At 43.9% G+C, this 22,585-nt stretch overlaps 1 protein-coding gene across 3 annotated transcripts in view; it reads left to right on the top strand.

Moving 5' to 3' along the window:
- Nucleotides 1–22,585, top strand: part of LRIG1 (leucine rich repeats and immunoglobulin like domains 1) — a 128,281-nt gene that overhangs the window by 69,052 nt on the left and 36,644 nt on the right. For all 3 annotated transcript variants that reach the window (XR_014712343.1, XM_084633462.1, XM_084633461.1), the window contains exon 4: nt 22,292–22,429. Coding sequence is in view for 2 of the 3 variants with exons in the window: in XM_084633462.1 (XP_084489588.1) it covers nt 22,292–22,429 (138 nt within the window). In the remaining variant the exon portion in view is untranslated. The remainder of the gene's footprint in view (nt 1–22,291; nt 22,430–22,585) is intronic.

Raw genomic sequence — 22,585 nt, 5'->3', positions numbered from 1 at the left:
TGGAGCTATGTAAGTACTGTGACAAAGTTCCTCCTCTACCTTGGTGGGTCTTGCACTTATTGGTGGATTTGCTTGCCTCAGAGGTTTACGGCAGCCCTCAGTTTGGCTACTTTTGTGGCTCAAATCTGCCGTTCACTCAGATAACCTCATCACTGGCCAGCATGGGGAAAAAGAGAAGAACAACCCCCCACAGTCTCTCCTGATCCACCATGTAGGTTGGGGAACAGCTCAGAGACCTCCTCTCTGGTGGAACCCACAGTCCAGGTCAACTCCTCCTGTGTCTGAGCAGGAGTTGGGAGGTTTGGGGGGAACGCAGGCCCGCCCTCTACTCCGGGTTCCAGCCCAGGGCCCTGTGGAATGCAGCTGTCTAGAGTGCCTCCTGGAATGGCTGTGCGACAGCTATCTGGTGTCTGATAACGCACCTCTCCCTAACTGAAGTGAGGTCCTTTTTAAACCCAGGTGCCCTGATTAGCCAGCCTGTCCTAATTGATTCTAGCATCTTCTTAATTGGCTCCAGGTATCTTAATTAGCCTGCCTGCCTTAACTGGTTCCACCAAGTTCCTGCTTGTTCTGGAGCTGCCCCTGTCACCTTACCCAGGGGAAAGGGATCTACTTAATTTGGGACTAATAGATCTGCCTTCTGTCACTCTTCTGTAGCCATCTGGCCTGACCCTGTCACAGTACCTAGATAAATGGAAGACTGGTCTTCCTGTTTTCACTAGATACCACTTAGTGTGTCCACACTGCATTGTAAACTTGGGTTGGTGGGACCCGGTCTTGTGGACTCTGTTCACAAATCCACACTGCATTGTAAACCTAAGTTTACAGTTGCTGGACTCGCAGCTGTGTTATCACATCAGTGCTGCTCTGCACAGACCTTTTGACTTAGATCTGTGGCTTGACCTGTGTCTACACTGCAAAATGACAGGTCTTGGACCCAAGTATCAGCGGAACTCGGGCTCTGACCCCTCCCCCTAGCAGGTTCCTAGGACCTGGGTCCTGAGTGCTTGCTGACCCGAGTCAAGACTGATTTGTGTGTGGATGGAATTGGGGGTTGGGCTGAGTCAGCGCCCATGCTTAGTGTGCAGTGTAGACATACTGTTAGAGGTCTCAGGAGTTGTATATTGTGATCTCTAACCTTAACTGAAGGGGGAGGGTGGTGAATCTTTAGCAAACATTTATTATTCCAGTTGTTAATTAGCTATTGAGTTAACATACAGACTTTTTAACAGTGTGATTAAACCTCCTTCCCCGCTCCATTGTTCAACTTTCTCTTGACTCTTGTGAGGACGCCATCCTCCAGTGCACATAACACGCACGTTTCTTATGGCAAAAACGAAGCAGGAAAAAATGCTTAAAAAGAAAACCCCTTTGTCTTTATACATCAAAAAGAAGGAAAGAATCCAGCACACAAGCCCAATTTTTTTGCTCTTTTTGAGTTGTTTCTATCATCGTAGATCCTAGAGCCTTACCGTGGACCAGGATCCCATTGTGCTATGTGCTGTATGAAAACAGAACAAAAAGACGTTCCCTGCCTCAAAGAGCTTCCAATCTAAGTGTAAAACAAGAGGCAGCAGGTGGGAACAGACAGATACACGGGAGTTCAAGCGTAACAGATGACACAGACTTTGCCCCAGAGAGCATACAGTCTAAAGTTAGTCAAATCATGACTCATTAAGCAGCTGTTTTGAAGAGTTTGCAATCTGCAAGTCATCTTTCCATGCGTAAAAAAGAATGACCAAATAATTAGAAAGCCAGAATGTGGGGAAAATCTCTGTCAGCTCAGTCTTCATCACTGCCTGCAACTTTGTCATCTAAATTATCTTTATTTCTTAATTATGAGTACAAAGTTCTTTGTATCTGTCAAAAGCCAGAAAAATAGCTACTGCTTTCAACTTACTATTACTTGTCATTTTCTCAGAATCCTGCCCCCCCCCGCCCCGACATCAGCACTTGCTTGTATAAAATCATCTCTCAACAGTTTAAATCCCCGAATTTGCATTTGCTTTGCAACATTAAGATACTTTTACCATGAAAGAATATATTTCTTAGGTAGCTGATTGAATTATATTCAAAATGAAAAACTATTAAGTGTACAGCAGAGTATTTGCCTGCATTCTCCATTATAGCCTTAACTAAAACTTTAAAGCTCTGGGGTGACAAAATGCCTCCTAACCAATTAAAGGCAGATCAGATTGAAATACAAAATTCTTCCCAACAGAGCAGGTTAAGTAGAGGCTACGTCTCTACCCTCTATCCTCTCTTTTAAACCTTAGACTCAAAGATTGACCACGCAAGACTTACTCCTTAGCAATTTCTGTTTTACAATGAATTACATTTTCTCAAATGAGAGTACTGGAAAATCATTTTAAACCATTTGATCCTGCTTTTGTAAAAAGCTAGGTCTTTTTGCACTTCGCCTTCCATCCCCATCTAGTTCATTAGAGATTGTAAAATCAGAATTGAATTTTTCATCCATTTTTTAAATGATGTAATCAGAATAATTCCCTCATTCTACAGAGGAAAATGTCTTTTCCCACAGGATATGCTTGCCCAGTGATGATGATGGCACCCAGTACTGGACATTTTCGGCGAGTGGAGGAGCTGATTTGACTATGCCAGAGTCCAGGGTTAATCTGAGATCCTAGATGCCAAAAATCGAAACCAGGACTGATGAAAGTATTCCTGACACTCTGGCCTTTATCTTCTCAAATTTAACCCTGGATGGCAGCCTTAAACATGACACGCCATACCAATATAACAAGAAAAGGGACCCATTAGTGCAGGAACTTTTAGAGATTCTGCCTGCATGAAGTGGTAGTTACAAGATCCCGTGACTTCTTCAGATGTGAAGTTTGAGGCCATGACTTCTAGGCTCTGGCTCAAAAGGACCAAATGTTGTGTCAAGAACAATGAAGAGGAGTTGAAGATTTTGTTTCTGGCACTGCTTAAAAGTAACACTACAACAGATAAACGAAATCCTTAGAGAATTTACTATTCTCTAATATGGCTTGATTCAAAGCCCATTGAAGTCTGGGTTGGGGGACTGTTTCCATTGTGTTCAATGGGCTTTGGATCAGACCCATGATTTGCATGTGTTGGCAAAGAGTATCTGTATGCCTTCATTGTGATCCTTCTGCGGGCCAGAGATTTTGACTTCCTTTTGAGGATAGCTCTGAAGGAGAAATCTATTCACAGGAGGAACAGTTTGTATGTCTTCCAGTTTAATAAAGAGCAGCTGAAGGGAACCTCCCCCTGCTTTTGAAATGCAAAGGGATTGCACTGATATAGGAACAGAAGTGGCCTTGTTGCTTCCCAGCCAAACTCCGAGTTACACACACAAATAGCTCTTGCATTGGGGGTAGATTTAAGTCTGTACATCTGCTGTCTGAGTGATGAGAAGGCCAGATGTGCACAGGACAGCAACGCATTCCACTATCCTAAAACCCGCTGCTTCTCCCTGTGACACTATTGTTGCTGAGACAGTTCACTATACTAGTGTCACACTAAAAGTTCCCATTTCTTTCTCTGTTTCTCTGCTAAACATTCATGATTTCAGTTTACCTATGAACTTTTAGACACATTGCTTCTGAATCCATGGTTGCACTGGCCTTCTAGTGCTCTCTCCCCAAAAACAGCTGGGAGAAATATTATCCTTGTTAAGGGGCAACTTCTTTGGGCCCTGATCTTATTCATGCGGGTGGGCCCTGGCATGCACCCAGAGTCCAGTTGAAGTCCCAAGACTCAACATACATGCAGGACTCTGCCCCTGCATCTCAGAATGCTATACTGGGGACCATGTTGCATAATAATTTGCCTTGGGTAAGTGCATGAGGTTCCATTGAAATGACTGGATTTACACCCAGTTGCACCAGTTCCAAACTTGGCTCAAAGTGACTGAGGGCCAATTCTGCAGTCTTTATTCAGATGGTTCTGGCCCCCTCCCCCATCTCATTGCCCGGGAGAGAGGTGCTTCTGTATGGACTGCCAAGTTTGATCATCTCCATATAGTCTGTCTCACTCCACTTATTTTTGCTTCATCAATATTTAAAGACTAATAAAAATGAATGTAGGAAAATCAGGCTATTTATTATGCACACTTCTTACAGGAGTAACATAATGTATTCTTAAACCCACCTCTTCTGTTTGTTTTGTTCGGAGTTCATACTAGGAATCTGGTTTGTAAAGTCTGCTGGTTGTTCAGGCCAACGTTTGCAAGAGCCTTGCCCAGTAAAGGAAGTTGTCATTAATCATGTTCTCCCAGACACCACGAGAAGAGACGCTGTTTTGACTTTTCTGTTTGGTTGTTGGAACCGTTCTGATCATTTGCGTGTCCTCTTCAAGATCGCAAATATAATGCGGACACATGGAAACGGCAAAGGAGCTGAGTCTATTCCAGGGAAATGAGTAATCCTTCCTTTTTAGAAAAGCAACAGCAGTGAAACAGATCTTCCTCAGGCCATGGCAAACAGAGCAGCAGAAAGAAATCTGGACAAACTTAAAGTGATGTGCAGGCTAGAAGGAGGAGGACAGAGATGGGGGTGTTTCCTGGATTTCTGTTTAACTCTTAATGTTGCTCGAGTAGATTTTAATGGTGAATGCTCCTCTTCTAAGGGGGGATCACCATCGTATAGAACAATAGGAACTTCGTTTTCTGCACATGGAAAGCCATTTTGAGTAGGCTATTTGGTTTATGTTGGACTAGGTCTGATCTCAGTGCCATGCCTTACAATGCAGGCCAGGTTAGCTTCCTTCTTGTTTTGGATGGAGGGATGATGGTCTTATGGGGCAAAGCATAAGATTAGGAGTCAGGACACTGGAGTTGTTTTCCTTCCTACAATACGTACTCACTGTGATCTAGGACCAGGCCACTTAACTGAGCCTCAGTGTCCCCAGTCTGTGAAGTGAGGATAGTATCTACCTCTATTTCAGGGTAGAATTAATTCATGAAGCATTTCCAGATGCTCAAAAGGTAGGTGCTTTGCAGAAGTGCAAGTTATTTGTCCACGATGACATTGCACGGGATGTCTTCCCGATTCTTTCCCTTGCAAATCGGACATAGATTAATCGTAGGAGTAGTTTGTAGTCATGGTCTTCTGGTAAAAATAACCTCATACTTGGATCTTGGGATAGCCAAAACTTACTACAACTAATATCTGCTAGTACGTTGTCTGTCTAATATAATGGCAAATATCAAGTAAAACACATCACTACAAAGAGAATTGTTGTGTTAGTTGCTCAGCGGTTGGACAGATTTAAACCATAAATAGTTGTTGAGTTAAACCAAAAGCTGCTTTTTTGTTGTCTTTTAGCACATTCAAATTGCCAGTTTGGACTGAGGTAACTCCAAACTAGTTTGCTCGAGGGGGAGTGAGAGCAATGAAAGCAGGTTAAATGCTGTCTAGATACATACTTTGTGTGTGGTTCCTGCCTTTTACAAAAGATCTTTAACTTCTATTGGTGTATATATTTCTAGCAGTCTACTTTAGGATTGCAGGATGTGAGTATTTTCAAGAAAGCTAGTCAACATTTTTTTCCAGATGGTTCTAATTTTCAGCCTTCAAGTGCTAGATAATATTCACTCACTTTTTTTTTTTTGTTGTTGTAACAAAACTAGTTTTGGGGGAAAGAGAGACAGACTAACGAAACGTATAGTATTTATGTAGCCTATATTCAGGCAGGGACCAGAGAGGTTAAAGCAAGAGTTGGAAGATCACCATTATTTGTAGAACACAGTAACACCCTGATGCCTTTACTAGCACTCCTGGCATCTTGATTGTCAACATTTTGAAAACACCACGCTTTTGGCTGCCTGGAAGTATTGCAAAAGGCTCAAGAACTCAACCAATAGGCAATATGCTTGAGGGTCTGTGTTTACAACAGGGATGAAACCATTTCGGAAGTCCTGCTCTCATCCTTTAAGGACACACAGGTTGGAAGGTACCCCCTGATATTTAACTTTGTTTACATGAGTGTTTGTACCATTCTTACCACTGGCAGCATTAGCCATGGTGGGAAAACTGGGAAGGAAGTGTAGACACAGCCCCATATGGTTGTGCTATTTAGCAAGGCAGTCTGGGAAAGCTAGTGGATTCTGTTTTGTAGCTAAACAGGAATTGATGCTCCATACTAAGTAGACTGGCACCTTTTACCTGTGTTAAATTCCCCAAATAATTGCAGAGATAAACAAGAGATGATCGTATTAAATGTTATGATCTTGCCATTGTAAAAATAATCCTCGGGGCGGGGGGGCATCTGAGTGCTGATTATTAAGGACAAAATGATCCTTCGTGAGTACAGATGAAATGATCGTTTAAGAGACCATTCTCCCATCCAAGACTGTACATAACTCTCACTGTTAGCGGGAGTTACACAACAAGTATTGATTGGGAGAAAGAGGTTAGTAGAATACACGGTCTGCCTGTTAATGTTCAGTTGCATATTGGGGAAGGTAATGAACACAGTCAGAAAATCCAGCAAGTAAATAGGCATGTGTGTGAAAAGAAATCTGTTGTGCTTAACTGTGAAAGAAGTGAGCATTTAGGAGTAAATCTGAAATATACACCATCTATACTTGTTCATTAGCCAATTGGTTTATAAGCCGACCCCCCAAAATGGATAGGTAAAAATGGCAAAAACTCTACGGCCCTTTTATAAGCCGACCGTATTTTTCGGGGGTTGGCAAACTTTGGCTCCCAGCCCATTGGGGTAAGCCGCTAACAGGCCAGGATGTTTTATTTACCTGGAGCGCTTGCAGGCACGGAGCCTCTCAGCTCTCAGTGGCTGCGGTATGCCGTTCACAGCCAATGAGAGCTGCGGGAAGTGGCAGCCAGCATGTCCCTCAGCCCGTGCCGCTTCCTGCAGCTCCCAATGGCTGGGAACCGAAAACCGTGGCCAGTGGGAGCTGTGCCTGCAAGCGCTTCAGGTAAACAAAAGGACAATGTATTAGATGTTCAATTCAGTAATTCAATAGAGCTTAAAATCATCACATTCTGGTGTAGACCCGTTGATAAGCCGACCCCCGCTCTTTAACGCTTCACCTTTTTACCAAAAAAATTCGTCTTATGAACGAATATATATGGTGTATATGTGTGTATGCATGCATGTATGTACGTATATTTGAGGGACAGCAGACAAAACAGAAAATGTATGTAGGAGTGATGCTGCTCAGGCTTAAAAGGATAACTTGTCTCCACTCTCCCGTTTATTGCAGTCCATAGATTGCACTGATGAGGTTGCTGAATGGGGTGACTGTTAGCGTCAGGGGAAGCAAAAGGCCTTTCTCCCTGAAATCGGTAGGGTACCACGAGCTAGAAACACTCCTTGGCCATGTTGAACGTAGGGATTTCTCCAAGCCCTAATCTTGAAACCATTAACTTACTTTCTTTTCAAAATAAGAGGAACCAAAGAAGTAAACATTTCTTTTAAAGAAGGTGAAGAATTGTACTGGATTAGTTGCTAGTTAAGTGTGCACCAGTGACTTCCACGCTCCCCGGTGGTGTGTCTAGGAAGTGGATGGAGGCATATCTCTGTTATAAGCCTGGGTTAGTACAATACCGATTTTTGCTTCAGATCTCTAGTTTTGAATTCACTGAACCTTTTGGACCCACTTTTTTGCAGAATCCTTGCCCTTACCTTTCCCGTTTCAGTGTGTTGTTAGAAGGCAGGATGCATGGATTTGTCAGTTTGGGGCGATTTCATTAGCCAAGAAAACAAATGTGAACATTGCTCTTTGACGCAGGAGCTTTTCCTCTTGAAGGCTGAACGGTCTCAGCTGGGCTGTAGAAAGCCCACCAGGGAGGTCTGCCCAGAGGCTATCCGCCTGCCTCACAGCCTTACTGACAACACAGATAAGCCCTTTCAGCAGAGCATGAGTGTGTGTTATGTCAAGACAGACTAGCCAGCCGGCATCCTATCTTCTGGGTTTCTAAAGTGTTAACAGGAGCCTTGATTTAGGGGTGTTTGTCAATAACTCGTTTCATGTCTTCAAGGGTAAGATCCATGGCTGACTGGAGTCAGCAGGAGCTGCATCAGTCCCTACGAGACTAGACAAAATGTTGTGGTACCAGCGTGTCATTGCTGTCTCAACTGGTTCCTGAGCTGGGGTGACAGAATCCTCATTAAATCCACGTGTTTTTATTGTAATCCAATCAAAGATGTTAGTAAATGTGCTAGGCCAGTGAGTCAAACTGTAGCTTGCAGGCAGACACGGTGTGCGATTTCAAGCAATCTGCTTGTAATTAGCATTTGGATGAATGTCCCAGAGTCTACAGCAGAGCTGTGCAATTTGGTTTGTGCTTAAAAGTTACTCCTCTGCCCTTGATTTTCCCCTCCCCAACCCTGTAGAGGAGGAAGAGCAAAAGCAAAACAATGCAAGCCCCCAAACACACACACTGACTATTCTGACAATAAATCGAAGGGGGCCTTAACTTCTCGACATTGCTCATTGCTTTGGTATGTAAAGTAAAGCTGAAAATAGTGTCATGATTTAGGGGTACTGTTTTCAAAAGCGCCTACGACCCAGTGACTTTCAATTGAAAACTTTACCCTATGTGACCTGTGAGAGGATCGAGAGGATGATGCAGGCTTTCCAGCTTTGAGAGTGGGATGTGGTGGCTTCTTTTTGCTCAGAACATCACTGGGGATGATTAGATTTGTCTTTTCACTCGGACTAGTTCTTATCAACTCTCAATCTGCTCTGCTCCTTTTCACAAATCCACTTTGTCTTTGAGGAGATCAACGATGATGATTGTTTTTGGCATCACAGTGGGTGCCCAAAGGCCCCAGGACTGATCAGGGCCCCTTTCTTGCTAGGCACTGGGCAAACACATTGAAGGAGACAGTCCCTGCCCCCAAGAGCTTACTGTCTGTAAAGGCAACAGGTAGAGACAGGTATTCAACGTAGGAGCAAACAAATCAGGGCAGTCCAGGCTGTTTGCATGTATGTGTTTATATTTTTCATTTATATCACAACGTCTTCATTTTATGGGAGTTTTCAGGGGACGGGGCACTCAGGTTTGAATTGTGGGAGGAGAAGGGATTGTTGAAGTAAAAGGTGAATATATCGGGGCAGGAAGAGAGAGAAAAGAGAGAGAGAAAAGAAAAGGGAAAGAGAAAAGCTAGAAGGGCAATGGGTAGGGAGGGTGGGGGTGGGCAGTTGAGGGGTTGCAATGGGAAGGGAAGTGGCAGGATGATGGGGGAACAACCACTAATGACAATACAGCCAGTAAAGGGAGGAGGGCGGGGGGAAAGAAATGTGAAGTCCAGTCCTCTGTCTTGAGTGAATGACACTGTCAAGAAGCCGTGAAGGCTCCTCCAGGCTACTGTTTTCCACATGGAAGAGGGGAGACTATATTGGATCTAGTGCCACAGCAAGACCCTCTGGGTCATGAAGAAAGACAGGAATTGGGCCAGGAAGCCCTTAACTTACTCCCTGAACCCTCAGCTGCTGAAGGAGGAGCCCTGAGGAACTTGGGAATTCCATATCACGCCCCAAAGTGAGGCCGGGAGACCCCTATGTGGCCCTCAACAACATAGCACATAGGTGACTCTCCAACTATAAACAGCATCATCTGTATCAAAGACATACAGTTGGTTTAGCCCAGCGGCTACGTCGACCTGCCTGCTTCACCTCAAGCTATGCCCTGAAGCTGGCCAAACTGTGACAAACCAAGGAAGTTCCACAGATGAGTAGCCTCTGGCCAAGAAGTCCCACCACCTGTCCTGGGAACCAGCAGGAGAAGCAGCCGGCCCCTCTTAAAAGGGTCACAGGGAGAAGTCTCACAGCTTTGTAGATCATTTTGAAAACCTTTTGAACTGCACCTGGAAGCCACAGATAGGATGGTGCCCAGGGGTTGGACTTACGCAGTTTGTGGAGATGTGACCTTCACCAAGGACGAAGGGCATTTTACGTGGCCTCTATACTAGATCTATACCCTTTGTGAACGTGTAACTTTAAAAGAAACCAGAGTACTGAAATCACAATATATAAGGTATCTGAAAGTCAGCAACAAGTGTCTGGTGTTTGTGGAACAGCTCTGTAACTAGTGGGACAGTTGCATGTGTGACACAGGCTGCCTTGTCTCGAGACCTCTTAATTTGCTTTGATGTCATAACTGGTTTTGTAATCTGCTAGGCAGATAAGACAGTCTCTGTGCTGAGAGACTAATACCCTAATTCTGCCTATCCCACATGTTTTACTCTCTCAATGGGAGCAGTAGGATCAAATGCCGAAGGCATAGGAAATAGTGTGTTGTAAAAGATATCAAAAATCACATGATGGCTAGATCAAAAGTCTGCTGTGAATAAATGCAGATCAAAACCAGGAGGGAATTTTTTTTAAACTACATCAGTTGTATCAATGTGCTCAGGAAAAGACCTTGTGCTCTGACGTGTCCAAGTTCCAAAAAACCTTAAATGAGTGCTGAAAACGCAAAGGATCCAGGGAGTAAGACTCTGAGTTCTTCTCATTTACTTGTGAAAGATTTTGTCTTCTAAGTTTTCATCAAGCTAGCTTAGCTTTTTTCTTAACACACAGAATCTACTGGCCTGTATCCTGTAAAACATTGGCTTAAGCAGGTTAGCATAAGTATAGTAGGCCTGTGTCCCTTAGCACAGATAAAATGGCCTGACAGTTACCCTAGATTTTGAGGAACTTGGAATAGCTTGCTCAATAGACGGAGTTGGTATCTAATGGTACCAGGCAACAGAAAGAACGCTGAACTGATACTGGGCTTGGATATTTTAGGACAGAATTGTGGGCAGATGTCTAACCATGAACTTGCTTGAGCAATAAGTGACATATATGATGATGAGTTAAATGGCATTAATATGTTAACCTACAGGATAAGAGCACCCCAATACCATGAGGGTGAGAAAGTTGGATTTGGACATAGAAGCCTGGGCATCAGAATGAATATTCATGATAGTGTTCACACCTAGTAATAGTGCAAACCACCATAAGTTAGTTTCCCATAATTGACCCTTCAGCTCTTTATTGTTATCTACCACCAATCTTTGGGCTTTGGGGAATCTGGACCATTGGACTTATTCAGCATGCCAGAGACAGGGCTGGTCCTTTGTCTCTCACCACCGGGCCCTCAAGAAAAAGCATAAGTATGAGCATATGCAAGGAATGATACTACAGATATCCCCAATACTGTATTTCTTCCTATCTGGTTAGATGGTTTGGAGCTTTTCTGTCTTTACTAATAAATAGTTTTAATAAAAATCGCAAAGCCTTTTGCTTTGTCCTCAGTGTGTGTCCTTGCCATGCAACCCGAGGTTCCTACAAGATATTGAGCTTGGTTTTAGCTCTGATTCTGGGACAAGAACCCTGTTACCCTTAGCTCATTAATTAGCATTGATTAGCAATCAATACAATTATTATTACCCCTTAAAGGATCAGGCAACAGCATACACATACAGTGTGTTGGGGTTATGTCCAAGGGGTTGTTGTGGGGTACTTCAGAATGCCCGCATCTGGGTGTGAGGATTAAGTGATATCAAATGAGGTGTGAGTTCACTGAAGAGCTAGAGGAATCCTATGCAATGAGGTGGAGGCAGAGCCCGGGAGACTGAAAAAGACAGATACATATAAAACATGAAGGGCAGGTCTACACTGCAGATTGGCATCAGCACAGCTGTAGCGCGGCTGGTGAAGATGCTCTAAGTCGACGGCAGAGAGTTCTCCTGTTGGCTTATTAACTCCGCCTCCGCTCTCCCACTGACATAGTGCTGTCTACATGTGGGGATTAAGGTCAGTATAACTATGTCGCTCGGGGTGGGGGGGGGGCGGATTTTTCACACCTGGAGCAACGTTGTTATACTGAAGTAAGTATGTAGTGTAGACCAAGCCTAAGGTGTTTGCTGAAGGTCAACAAAAAGATGTGGAGTATTTGGGTGGAGTCTGGTTGGGGCTGTTAACTTTTCCCATCAGGGCACAGTATCAGATTTATTAGAGAGGACACCAGGAGGATTTCTCTGCGTTCTGTAGGCGTCGGTAGAGAATGGTGCTTTTTCTGCTGAATTTTTAACCCAATCTGTGGAATACTGTAGAGGCCTGGTAATTCTGTAGGGCAATGTTTTCCATCAAAGGGCTATTGTCTATTGAATTCTATACTCTCTTTTCCCGCAGGGGTATTTGTTCTGTTATTACCAAGAGTGGCCTTCCAGTGGGTCTGCCATTTTAACTTTATTTCCTGCTCATTAGTTTGAAAGTCGAGCATTGTGAACGTGACAAAGGCAGTGTTAGAAGAATGACCGGCCACCGTCACTGAGGTATTTAATCAATCAGTGTCTTAAGCCCTGGCAGTTGTGTACAGTTCCTGTAGCCCGATGTTAAAATGATTTAAAGTTAGTAGTGCAGAGCTGCAGCCGGGCAACTGTGTTCGTTCTCTGAGCACCTCTTAGAACCAGGCATGCTTTTCAAGTTGGTGGGAAGCTCCACGTGTTGAGATGTTGGCAACCCGGTAGGGCTGTGAGCTGAATAAATGTGCACTCCGCTGTGTTAGTTTGCCCTGTTGACTGTGGGAATACACATGGGGGGCCCCCGTCATCAGTTGGACATTGGAGGCTCCCTGTGAAACTGTTTGGCTCAAGGCAGAAGCTGAGGTAATGCAACTCTTAAATGAAGTAATCTATGAGCGAATGTGTGCGCGCACATACATGGGGCTGCCGAGCCAGAGCTAGTTAGCTGTTGGAGGTGGGGATTTAGACAAGAACCTGTCTGTGCCTGTGGAAATGAGCTGGAAAGGGATATCCTACAGATGTGGTGGTTTGGTAGCGAGTTCTGTTTCTCTGATCCCTGTAATGCGAAGAGGCTCGCTGTTGTGGGAAATAGCATTAGGGAGCAAAACCTTTTCAACCTGGGGGAGTGTTCCATCTTCAGCTCAACAAACCCCAGCCCATCATCTTTCTTTTCAAGTCACGTGGGGCTGGATGAGGAACCCTTTAGTCACACTGGTCTCACACAAGTAGACCCATTGACTCCCCTGGAACAGTTTGTGTGAGTAACTTCCTTCCAGTGTGGTGGGGGCTCATACCCTGGCCCTTCGCTGTCTTGCCAAAATAGCTAACGTGCTGTCTACTTGAAGGCAGCTGCCTGGCTATGTGCAAGGGGACAACCAGGAAAATCCCATCTCCCCAGCTGCTTCCTGGTGCTAAATGTCCCCAATCTAATTTTCTGAAGTGCTGGGTGCCCAAATCTCCCGTGGACGGCAGCCCAGAAAGGAACTTGTCTCCTGCTCTTCCTCCTGGGTATTTTTGGGTTGGTTGGCATTTATTTTTTACTTGCTCTTTACTTCAGTTAGCAGCCACTCTAGGAAATGCACAGGGAATTACCAGAGTGCAGTAAGACAGGGGTACAAAATGCCACTTACCAGTGAAATGTAAGATGATGATGCTAGGGGTCCGACTTATGAGGGGCTGTGATATTTGATGTACCATTGGGGTGTGGGCCGATGTGAGTAAATCTCTCACCCTTATTGTTGCAAAAGCAACATTCTTGATGGGACAGCGAAGCAGTGTAGTTTTCCTGCTTTGGCACATGGAGAGCATTCAATTATAGAGCTGTGTCTGCCTCAGGCCTAAATCTGGCCCCAGCATGTAGATAGCCTGTGTCCTCTGGAGCTGAGGCGGTGGGGGAGGGCTGGAGAAGGAATTCTCCAACCCTCAAGGCTACTCTGGGGCAGCTGAATTAGCTTGTGTCCATTTCCCCCACAGAACTGCTGTAAGATATGTCTGAGACTTCTGGGGGGAATTCAGCCACCCTCTTCTTGCACAAAACCCCTTGGATTATTCCTCCGAGGATGCAGTAGGCTCACCAGAGTTTTGTGAGCTGTGTTCTGACTTTAATACCAAACTGGCGGTGTCCTTTGTGACTTTCCTCACGCCCTCCCGCTGCCGCCTGCTTATAGCTGTGAAGAGTTTACTTAATGCATGTCCATCCTCAACTGCTGTCACGGTGGCCGAATGTAGCCTACGAAGGAAAACCCAAAAGCTAGTGAGCGCAGTTGCTCAGGGATCACTACAACGTATCGTTGTCAGTGGAGAGGATGTATAGCGCATAGAATAGACTTTCTGCCATGGTTACTGTAGTAAGTTGAATTTAGCTTGAGTGGATCTACCGCTTGTGTTCCTTGCTTTGTGCTTATTACATGATGGCTGTAAGAACCCAACAGAAAATGGGGAGAATTTTTGTATTATGCACATTATAAAGTCCAAGCAGAAAGGGGCCCTTGGGGGAGAGGAGGCCGTGGAATACCTCTGGGGTGAAAGGCAATTTGACTTCTGGGGATTACAGACTGTGTGAGTATTGGAGAGCATTATCTAGTTAGGAAGCTGGTTGGCACAACTTGTGCAGGACCCTAGAGTGCAACGGCTGCTTGTTTTGCAACTGGTCTGCTCTTGTTGTGCGTGCGATCTCCACCTGAACAAACAGAGCTGAGGCCATATCTGCCGCAGCACGAGAATCTGCCAAAATTCTGCAGGGAACTTATGATTCAGAGCATCTAAGAAAAGTGGGGGCTGCTTACATGGATCCTCGCTTCCTGCCCGGAGAATAACCCATGCAATTTTGCTCTGAAATGACAGTGGCCCTGTTCCCTTAAATAAATACAGCATGTGTTCCTTTTGGGGAGGTTGGACTACTGACAAACATGTACAGTTTGTTCTGATGGTAAAAAGTCTAAACCTTATAGGTGGTGATGTGCACAGTGACATGATGTAGTGCAGTATTTCTCAACCTTTTTGATACCAGAGACCAGCTTGCTGCCTTCCTAAATGGTGCCAGGGAAATCTCAGAGACTGGCACCAGTCCACAGACTGGCCGTTGAGAAACACTGATGTAGTGCATGCAAGTTAGATGCACCTGCCGGCAAAATTGGGGTCTGCAAAGGACCATTTGTATAGCATGACCAATGGTATTTATTATTCATAAATACTTAGCCATTTAAGTTTGCGGAGAGAAGGTTGATCTCGTGGCTAAAGCACAGGATTAGGAATCTAAAGTGTGGGGCTCTCTGCCCAGTCCTGCAACAGACTTTCTGCACATCCTTCGGCAAGTCAGTTAATCTCTTGTGTGCTTCCCTTCATATAACTAACCTGATTTCATTCCAGGGGTAATAGTTTGCCTCCAATAAAGCGGTGGAGTTCTGCTGGAATAAAATACTTTTAAAGAACAAAGCTTTGAATAGTAATATTTTTAGGGTCACATGAGAAGCTTTATCCTCTTGGTTTATTGCATAGTTCAAAACATATGAACTGACTTACAAACACATTCTCCCTCTGTCCCTCATTGGCATTGAATTGATTTATAGTTTTCTCAGGGCTTTTTTCTTTCCTTTAAAGAGATATAGACATACACCAAAAATAATTGTCAATGGGGCAGGTCTTCAGCTGACTTCAGTGGAGCTATAGCCATGTGTACCAGCTGGGACTCTGCCCCGTAAGGTTTTGAGGATGGAAAATGTAACCCCACAATTCAGGTTAAATTAGGTTTAAAGATGTGGTGGAGGGGAAAGCAGATGCTTTTCATGTTCCTCATTTTGCAGCGTGCAATCCAACCAAACTGAAAATACACCGTATCTAATTCTACTCGATCTAGGGGTAAGGGCTTGAAAAACTTCTTGCACACATAGTAGTGAGAGGCAGAGGCAGATGCAGGGCAGGGTGGAGGTACCATCAAGGTCCAGAGATAGTGCCTTAGTGAAAGCCCTGCCAGCTACCCAAAGCTCATGTGCAGAAGGAGGAATCTGGGATTTCTACCAATGTGCTGCAGTCACTTCCCCCTACTTGAGGGCTCCATTGTTTTCATACCGGCCTCTGATTAAGTTATCTGATGAATCTGAAACTCTGCGGCCTCCACTCTCCCATCTCCTGTCTGTTTGCAAGAGGAAGCCTTGGGGAAGGTGTGTGTGTCTGTCGTTCCCTTCCCCCCCACCCCCACTTCCTTCAGCATCATGGCTGCTGCGGGAAGGGGAGAAATGAAAGGTGTCTGTTACTCTACCCGACCTCATGGTTTTTTGGATACCCTTCCCCTGTGAAAAAACAACGAGGTGTCCTTGTGGCACTTCAGAGACTAACAAATTTATTTGGGCATAAGCTTTCATGGGCTAAAACCCACTTCATCAGATACAGTTTTTAGCCCATAAAAGCTCCTCGTTGTTTTTGCTGATACAGACTAACACGGCTACTGCTCTGAAACCTCCTCCCCTGTGATTAGCTATAGCCTCTGCCTCTACTGATGCTCACAGCTATGCCAAGAGGCAGCAATGTGAAACCGGCATTATTCTTGATCATTATGCTCTGCAGCCGTCAGGGTGCTGAATAGCACAGTGAGACTAACCTGAGTTTCAGTTTCAGTCTGTTATTATTTGGCAAAGCTAAGAGCAGCAGCTCAGGCACCGGAGATGCCTGACTACAGACTCAGGAAGGCAATGGGAGATTTGGTTTGCATTCAGCTCACCTGTGGAAACTTTTCTTCACGACCATGTCTATTAGCAATGTCATTTTTTGTTTTAAATTTTAAAGCATAAATCTACAGATATGGGTTGTTTAAGCCCCCTTCAAAGCTGCCCATCTAGCAGAGGCTAGTGAGAAAGTGTGGCTTTTATGCTCTGCTTAGAGGACAGGTAGGGAAAATGTGGGCTGAACTATGTGCAGTCCCATGCAATGTACCTTAGCCATATGGCACTTGTGTCTGGGGTGAGAGCAGTGGGGACCTGTGCCATGAATCTTCTCCCATGTTTCTAAGGGAAGCAGGTCTTAATGCTATCAGCTTCTTCTAACCTCCCTGGGAATTGGGGTGGGGATCGCTGCCAGAGAGAGAGCAGAATGATGGCGTGTAATTCCAGGCACCAGTTAGTCACGGTATATTTGATCCATCTCATGTAACACTGTGTTTGATCTAATGCTTGACTGTGCCCTCTTTGCCTGGCCTTTCCCTGACATCAGCCCTTGGTTTCCTTCAGTAGCAAACGCCTGTAATTCTCCATGGCCAGGAGGTCTGGCTCCTTCGCTACTTGACCATTTTGAAAATATTACCCAAGAGTAAAAATTGACTTTTTATCCCTCAATTTCTCTGCCCTCTAGTTGTTTCTAAACTCCCCCTTTCTGCTCATTCTGAGAATGTGTTTGAATGTTAATAGGACTGTAGCCGAAATACATATTCGCTCAAGTCTGTCTCTCTTTTGAAGCTTGGTTTTATTTTTGATGCTTATAACAGGTGTTGGTTTAATAGGTTTGCTGTATTTGGTTTTTTCTCCCCAGAGCCCAGCCAGCACTGTAAATTGACACTAGCTGAAGGCTAAACGTGATTTCTCCCCGCCTCCATTCTTCTCTCACATTAAACGTTTGCAGTGCACACTACTACAGCTCAGACAGCATCGACTCGGGTCTTGTCTCTTTGAGAAATTTGCACTGATCTAATTTAAATCCATTTAAACTGATTTAAACTGGTGCAAACCTTCTTATTTTCCATTGAAGAGTAGCTTTCTTTTGCTTAATTTAAACTGATTCTTAATAGGGTGAATCTAAAGTGAAAAAAGCCTGATTGAAACCTAAATAAGGGAGTCCACACAGCTTTCTGAACAGGTTTAACTACACCCTATGTTGAATTGGCCAGTGCACCTTTATTGTATAAAAAAGCCCTTTGTAGCAGTGAAAGGTGAATTCTCTTTCAATTAGTACCAGTGAAAAATGTCTCACCAGCCTGTTCATCAATAAATATTCATTAAAACATTTAGCACTAGGGATATCCCCGGGGATTAAGGTGTAACTTTACCTCTAAAATACAGGCCTGGATTCCTGGAAATGCTGTGATCTTTTGAACTTGTGCCATCTGTCTCCCCCCCCCCCCCCCAGCCCTTCTCTTTGTTTCCTTTGAACATTCCATTTGCTTTTTAAATTTTAAGCCATTGAGCCGTGCCGAAGAGTGCCAAGGAAGTATTCACTACTTATTGGAAACCGGCTCTCAGCTTCTGGCTGGGTTGGGGAGTGTATGGTTTGGGAGGTTCATCTGAATAGTTTGGAATACCAGTGGGTATGTTCCACAGCTGTACAAAGATGAGGAAAGCTAACATAGCGGAGTATGTAGGATTTACTTTGCGCTTAGAATATTTTGCTCATTTAGCACCTTTTACAGTCATTACAGACCTGAATGAGTTTAGCCTCATAGCATCCTGGTCAAGACAGATGAGTAAACTGAAGGTACAGAAGAGTCAAGTGACATGCCCCAGGCATGAGTCAGTACCAGAGCTGGAAGCTAGATGGTCAGAGACTTGGCTGCCAGTCCTGGCTCTAATGACTGGATCTCATATTAAGCATAGTCATCTTGTACTCTTGCGGTCACAATGGCTGAAATGAGACAGTAAAATTGTTCCCATGGATTGTGCTACATGGGGAAGCATGGGGGGGAGCACCATGTATTTGTGTTTCAAGGCTGATCAGGTATTTTCGTTGAAATTTCTTCTGTAACCTGTGGAGTTTAGTAAGTTAAGATAAGGAGTACACAGTAAAATCCCCCTCTTTCCCAGACATTTTGAAGGGGGAGGAGAGATTAGGGCATAACGTCCTCACAATTTACTCTGCTTTCAAATTGCCTTGGGACTGGTAAGGAAGGAAACTGAGTGAAAAAGTCCCAAGCCATAACAGGAAGGGTTAAACTGTGTTTCGGTGTCTACTGAAAGCACAAAAAAGAAAATGTAATCAAGCTGGTGAAGGTTTGGAATAAGTTGTATTTATATCACACGCTGTGTATAGGAAAAGTCATCGGGGCTGGTTTTGTTTGAAGTGCGATGTTCCGAGATGGCGCAGTGCTCGCAGCAAACTATCTGATGTTCCCCAGCTGGAACTGGCTGGAGGTGGTGCTGGGAGTCATTACTTACCGCTGGAGTTGGCCCATCTTTGAGAGGGAAAGAGAGAGAGAGAGAGAAGCCTGGCTTTCCTATGTGAAATAATGCACTCCCCCCACCCCCTCCTTAATCTATTAGCTGCAGCACAAGAAAAAGCAACAGCTGAATGGACGGAAGTCACCTGGAAACTGCTTGAACATGGCTCAGACCAAAATAGTATCTTTCACTTCACCCACCTTTTCCTTTCCTTCTTAAACTGGGCCCTATGGTAAACTCTGGGACATTGTGCTTTTGATGCATGGTATACATACAGTAATATTAATATTCCAAAAAATGACCGTCTGTTTCTACTTCTGAACTGCTCTGCATGACTGAAGCCATTTCATGCTTTCAATCCCTTACAGAGTTACTGCTTTTTGTGTTTAGTAATCACCAGGTAATTTATAGATTCTTGACGTTCTTTTTTATGAAGCTACAATTCCTGGTAATTTACAGCTAGATTCTGATTGCAGTTACAACAGTAGGTCGAGACCAGAGTTGAACGCATAGTTCCTGATTCAGCACAGCTTTGAAACGCACGCTTAAGTTTATTCCTATTTAGCAAAGCACTTAAGAATGTGTTTATCCGATGAAGTGAGCTGTAGCTCACAAAAGCTTATGCTCAAATAAATTGGTTAGTCTCTAAGGTGCCACAAGTCCTCCTTTTCTTTTTATCTTTTAAGTACATGCTTTGCGGAACAGAAATGGATTTTAAGTGTGTTGCTTAAAGTTAAGTATGTTCTTAGGTGCTTTCCTGATTTGGGCTCTTAGCCACAGTTTGTTTTGGCATTACCTATTATTGCACTCATTTTAGAGGGATCCTGTCAGCTTGAAAAATCATATTTCTGTCTGAAAAGGAACCTGCTGAAGTGACAAATTCAGATTATTAACACAGGGCAATGGGTGTAAGAGAAATTCTTTTCTCCAGGAGTTTAATTTATGGATGTGACAGCCCCTTTTGGATAGTCCATTTCACTGTTTTCCCTTAGGCATGCAATCAGAATATACAGTTATAATATACAGTATCAGGGTATGTCTACATGGGGATTAAAAAACCCATGGCTGATTCAGGTCTGCTGATTGAGGCTCAGGCTCGGGGTTAAAAATTGGTGTGTAGACACTCAAGCTCCAGTTGCAGGACTTTTATTGCCATGTAGACATACCCTCTGGGGCTCTGTCCAGGCTCAGGGATCCCCCTCATGTAGAATTCATTGCAGGAATGAGAGGGCCAAAGTTTGTTTCTTCCTTGCTAAAAAGACCTTTACGTATATCAATAAGGGGAGCAAAAATAAGTTATCTCAAATGTTTTTAAGGATTTTTTTTTTTTTTTTTTTAAATTTCAGGATGCAGGGCTTGACTCTCATTTATTCTAAGGCCTGTTTATGCCACTTGGCAACATATGAAGTGAGCTGTAGCTCACGAAAGCTCATGCTCAAATAAATTGGTTCGTCTCTAAGGTGCCACAAGTCCTCCTTTTCTTTTTGCGAATACAGACTAACACGGCTGTTACTCTGAAACCTGTCATTAAATTTGACACAGTGTCTTTTTAAACCACCAGCTTAGTCTGTGGAGAAACCATCAGTTTGTATTAACGAGAGGGAAAGAGGACATTGTGCTGTGGAGAGAGATCTTTTCTCACCGTTCGTTAAAAACATTTTCAATTCACTGAGCTGGGCTTCTGTTAAAGGGTTTTGTCTGGACTTATAAAGGCCGGGGAGGGTCTGGAAACAGAGAGAGGGAGATGGCAAGGACATGTTCAAAGATAAATGCCTGCATGTGAGTACTGGATCCCAAGTGTTTGTTTAAAAGAGATTCCTCTGGATCTGGAGAGCCTGGTGTTCCCATTTTGCATTCAAGAATGCTTTGCCTGGCTGCTGGCTCCCCACCCCTCTCCATTTACTTAGAGGGTAGCTGGCGTGATTAAGCTGTAGTCTTTGTCTGAAATCACTTTACTATCTCTTATTATTCAACAGGTTCTCAAGTGTCTGTGAATGTCTCTATTTAGAGCTGTCTGTTTCAGCCTTGCTGGTAATAGCAGTGACTGTTCATGCTGGTCTAAATTCATGTCAGTCATCTGCTTTACTACTTGTCTAATGCCCAATATATATAGAGAGATTTTAAAGTCTGGTTACTGTTCTTCCTTCTGAGTCAGGCCAAAAAGGAGTTAGAAAGAAAAGAGAGGGCTTTTATTTTAAAACTAAACTTTCCAGGTGCAAACAGATTTGGAGCTCTTCAGTTGTTTGACAGCTGTGGAAATCCAGTGAGTGATTTGTAATGCTTTCTGTGAGCAAAACAATTCCAATGTTAAATCTCCAGACTATTGATGAAAATGCAGCTGGCTTGAATCATTACTTTGGGGCCAGATCCGACAAACGCTGCTGAGTGCGATGCTTAGTGCCGAGAGTTATTCTAAGCACACAGTTTGTTCTAGGGTAGCAGCCGTGTTAGTCTGTATTCGCAAAAAGAAAAGGAGGACTTGTGGCACCTTAGAGACTAACCAATTTATTAGAGCATAAGCTTTCGTGAGCTACAGCTCACTTCCTCAGATGCATATCGTGGAAACTGCAGCAGGCTTTATATATACCAGCAGGACAGTGGGGTGGGAATAGGTATTGTTTCATATTCTCTGTGTATATATAAAGCCTGCTGCAGTTTCCACGATATGCATCTGAGGAAGTGAGCTGTAGCTCACGAAAGCTTATGCTCTAATAAATTGGTTAGTCTCTAAGGTGCCACAAGTCCTCCTTTTCTTTTTGTTCTAGGGTAGTAAACAATATGCTAGGAAATGATTGCAGAATCAAGCCCCTGGATACTGTTTCTATGTGTTAGAAATCATTGTAATATAGTTTAGAGCTGGGACTGTTCAAAAGGGCCTAGCACCTAGGCAAACAACCCCAGAGGCTTTCACTGGGATTTGGGTGTCTCTCTATCTCCCTTTGAAAAATCCCAGCCTGTGTGTGTTGTGTTGGAATTTTGGCAATTTGCTAAATCATCAGTCGACACTGGGAGAATTCCTGTGACAATCCCAATCCTGTAGTCTCTCTTAATAATGCATTTATCTTGGGAGTTAAGGGGATGGAAGGGATCCAGAATTGGGCCCAAATCTCTGGAAGGCGAATGCATCAGTGGACTCGGTAGTTATCGAAGAAAGTCTTGTACCAAAATAGAAAAAACTCCAAATGTTTGTGATTTATTACAATCTGACTAGCCAGAGAAACAGCAGGGAGCCAGTGTATGTATCTCTGACACTGGTTTCTGATTGGACCGTTGTTTCAGAAATACATTAAATACCAGTGTGGAAAGCCAACTGGCGACTGATGGAATCAATTGCTCTCTCTGGTTATATTTTTTTTTCTTTAAGGAAACTTGATTCTCTCCAATTCTCATCCTGTCTGTTTCAGGCATCACAACAGGATCCGCAGCATTGAAGCAAGTCAACTGAAGCCTTACGTTGCCCTGGAAACATTGGACCTGAGTTCCAATGACATCACGGAAATACGAAGCGGCTGCTTTCCACAGGGACTTCCCATAAAGGAGCTGTAAGTTCTTCTTGTTCAGAACAGCATTAGTCGAGTTACCGCAGAAAAAAGGAGGTCTTTAAAATTGCCTTTAAAAAAGGGTTGCTAACAAACATTTCAAATAGAGCATTATAACTGTGGGTTCTAAATGCAACAGTGAATTAAAACTCAGCCAGT

The sequence above is a fragment of the Lepidochelys olivacea genome (assembly GCF_965140295.1).
Source record: "Lepidochelys olivacea isolate rLepOli2 genome assembly, chromosome: 7".
Taxonomy (NCBI): domain Eukaryota; kingdom Metazoa; phylum Chordata; order Testudines; family Cheloniidae; genus Lepidochelys; species Lepidochelys olivacea.
Note: the sequence above shows the minus strand (reverse complement) of the source record. Positions and strands in the feature narration are given on the sequence as shown.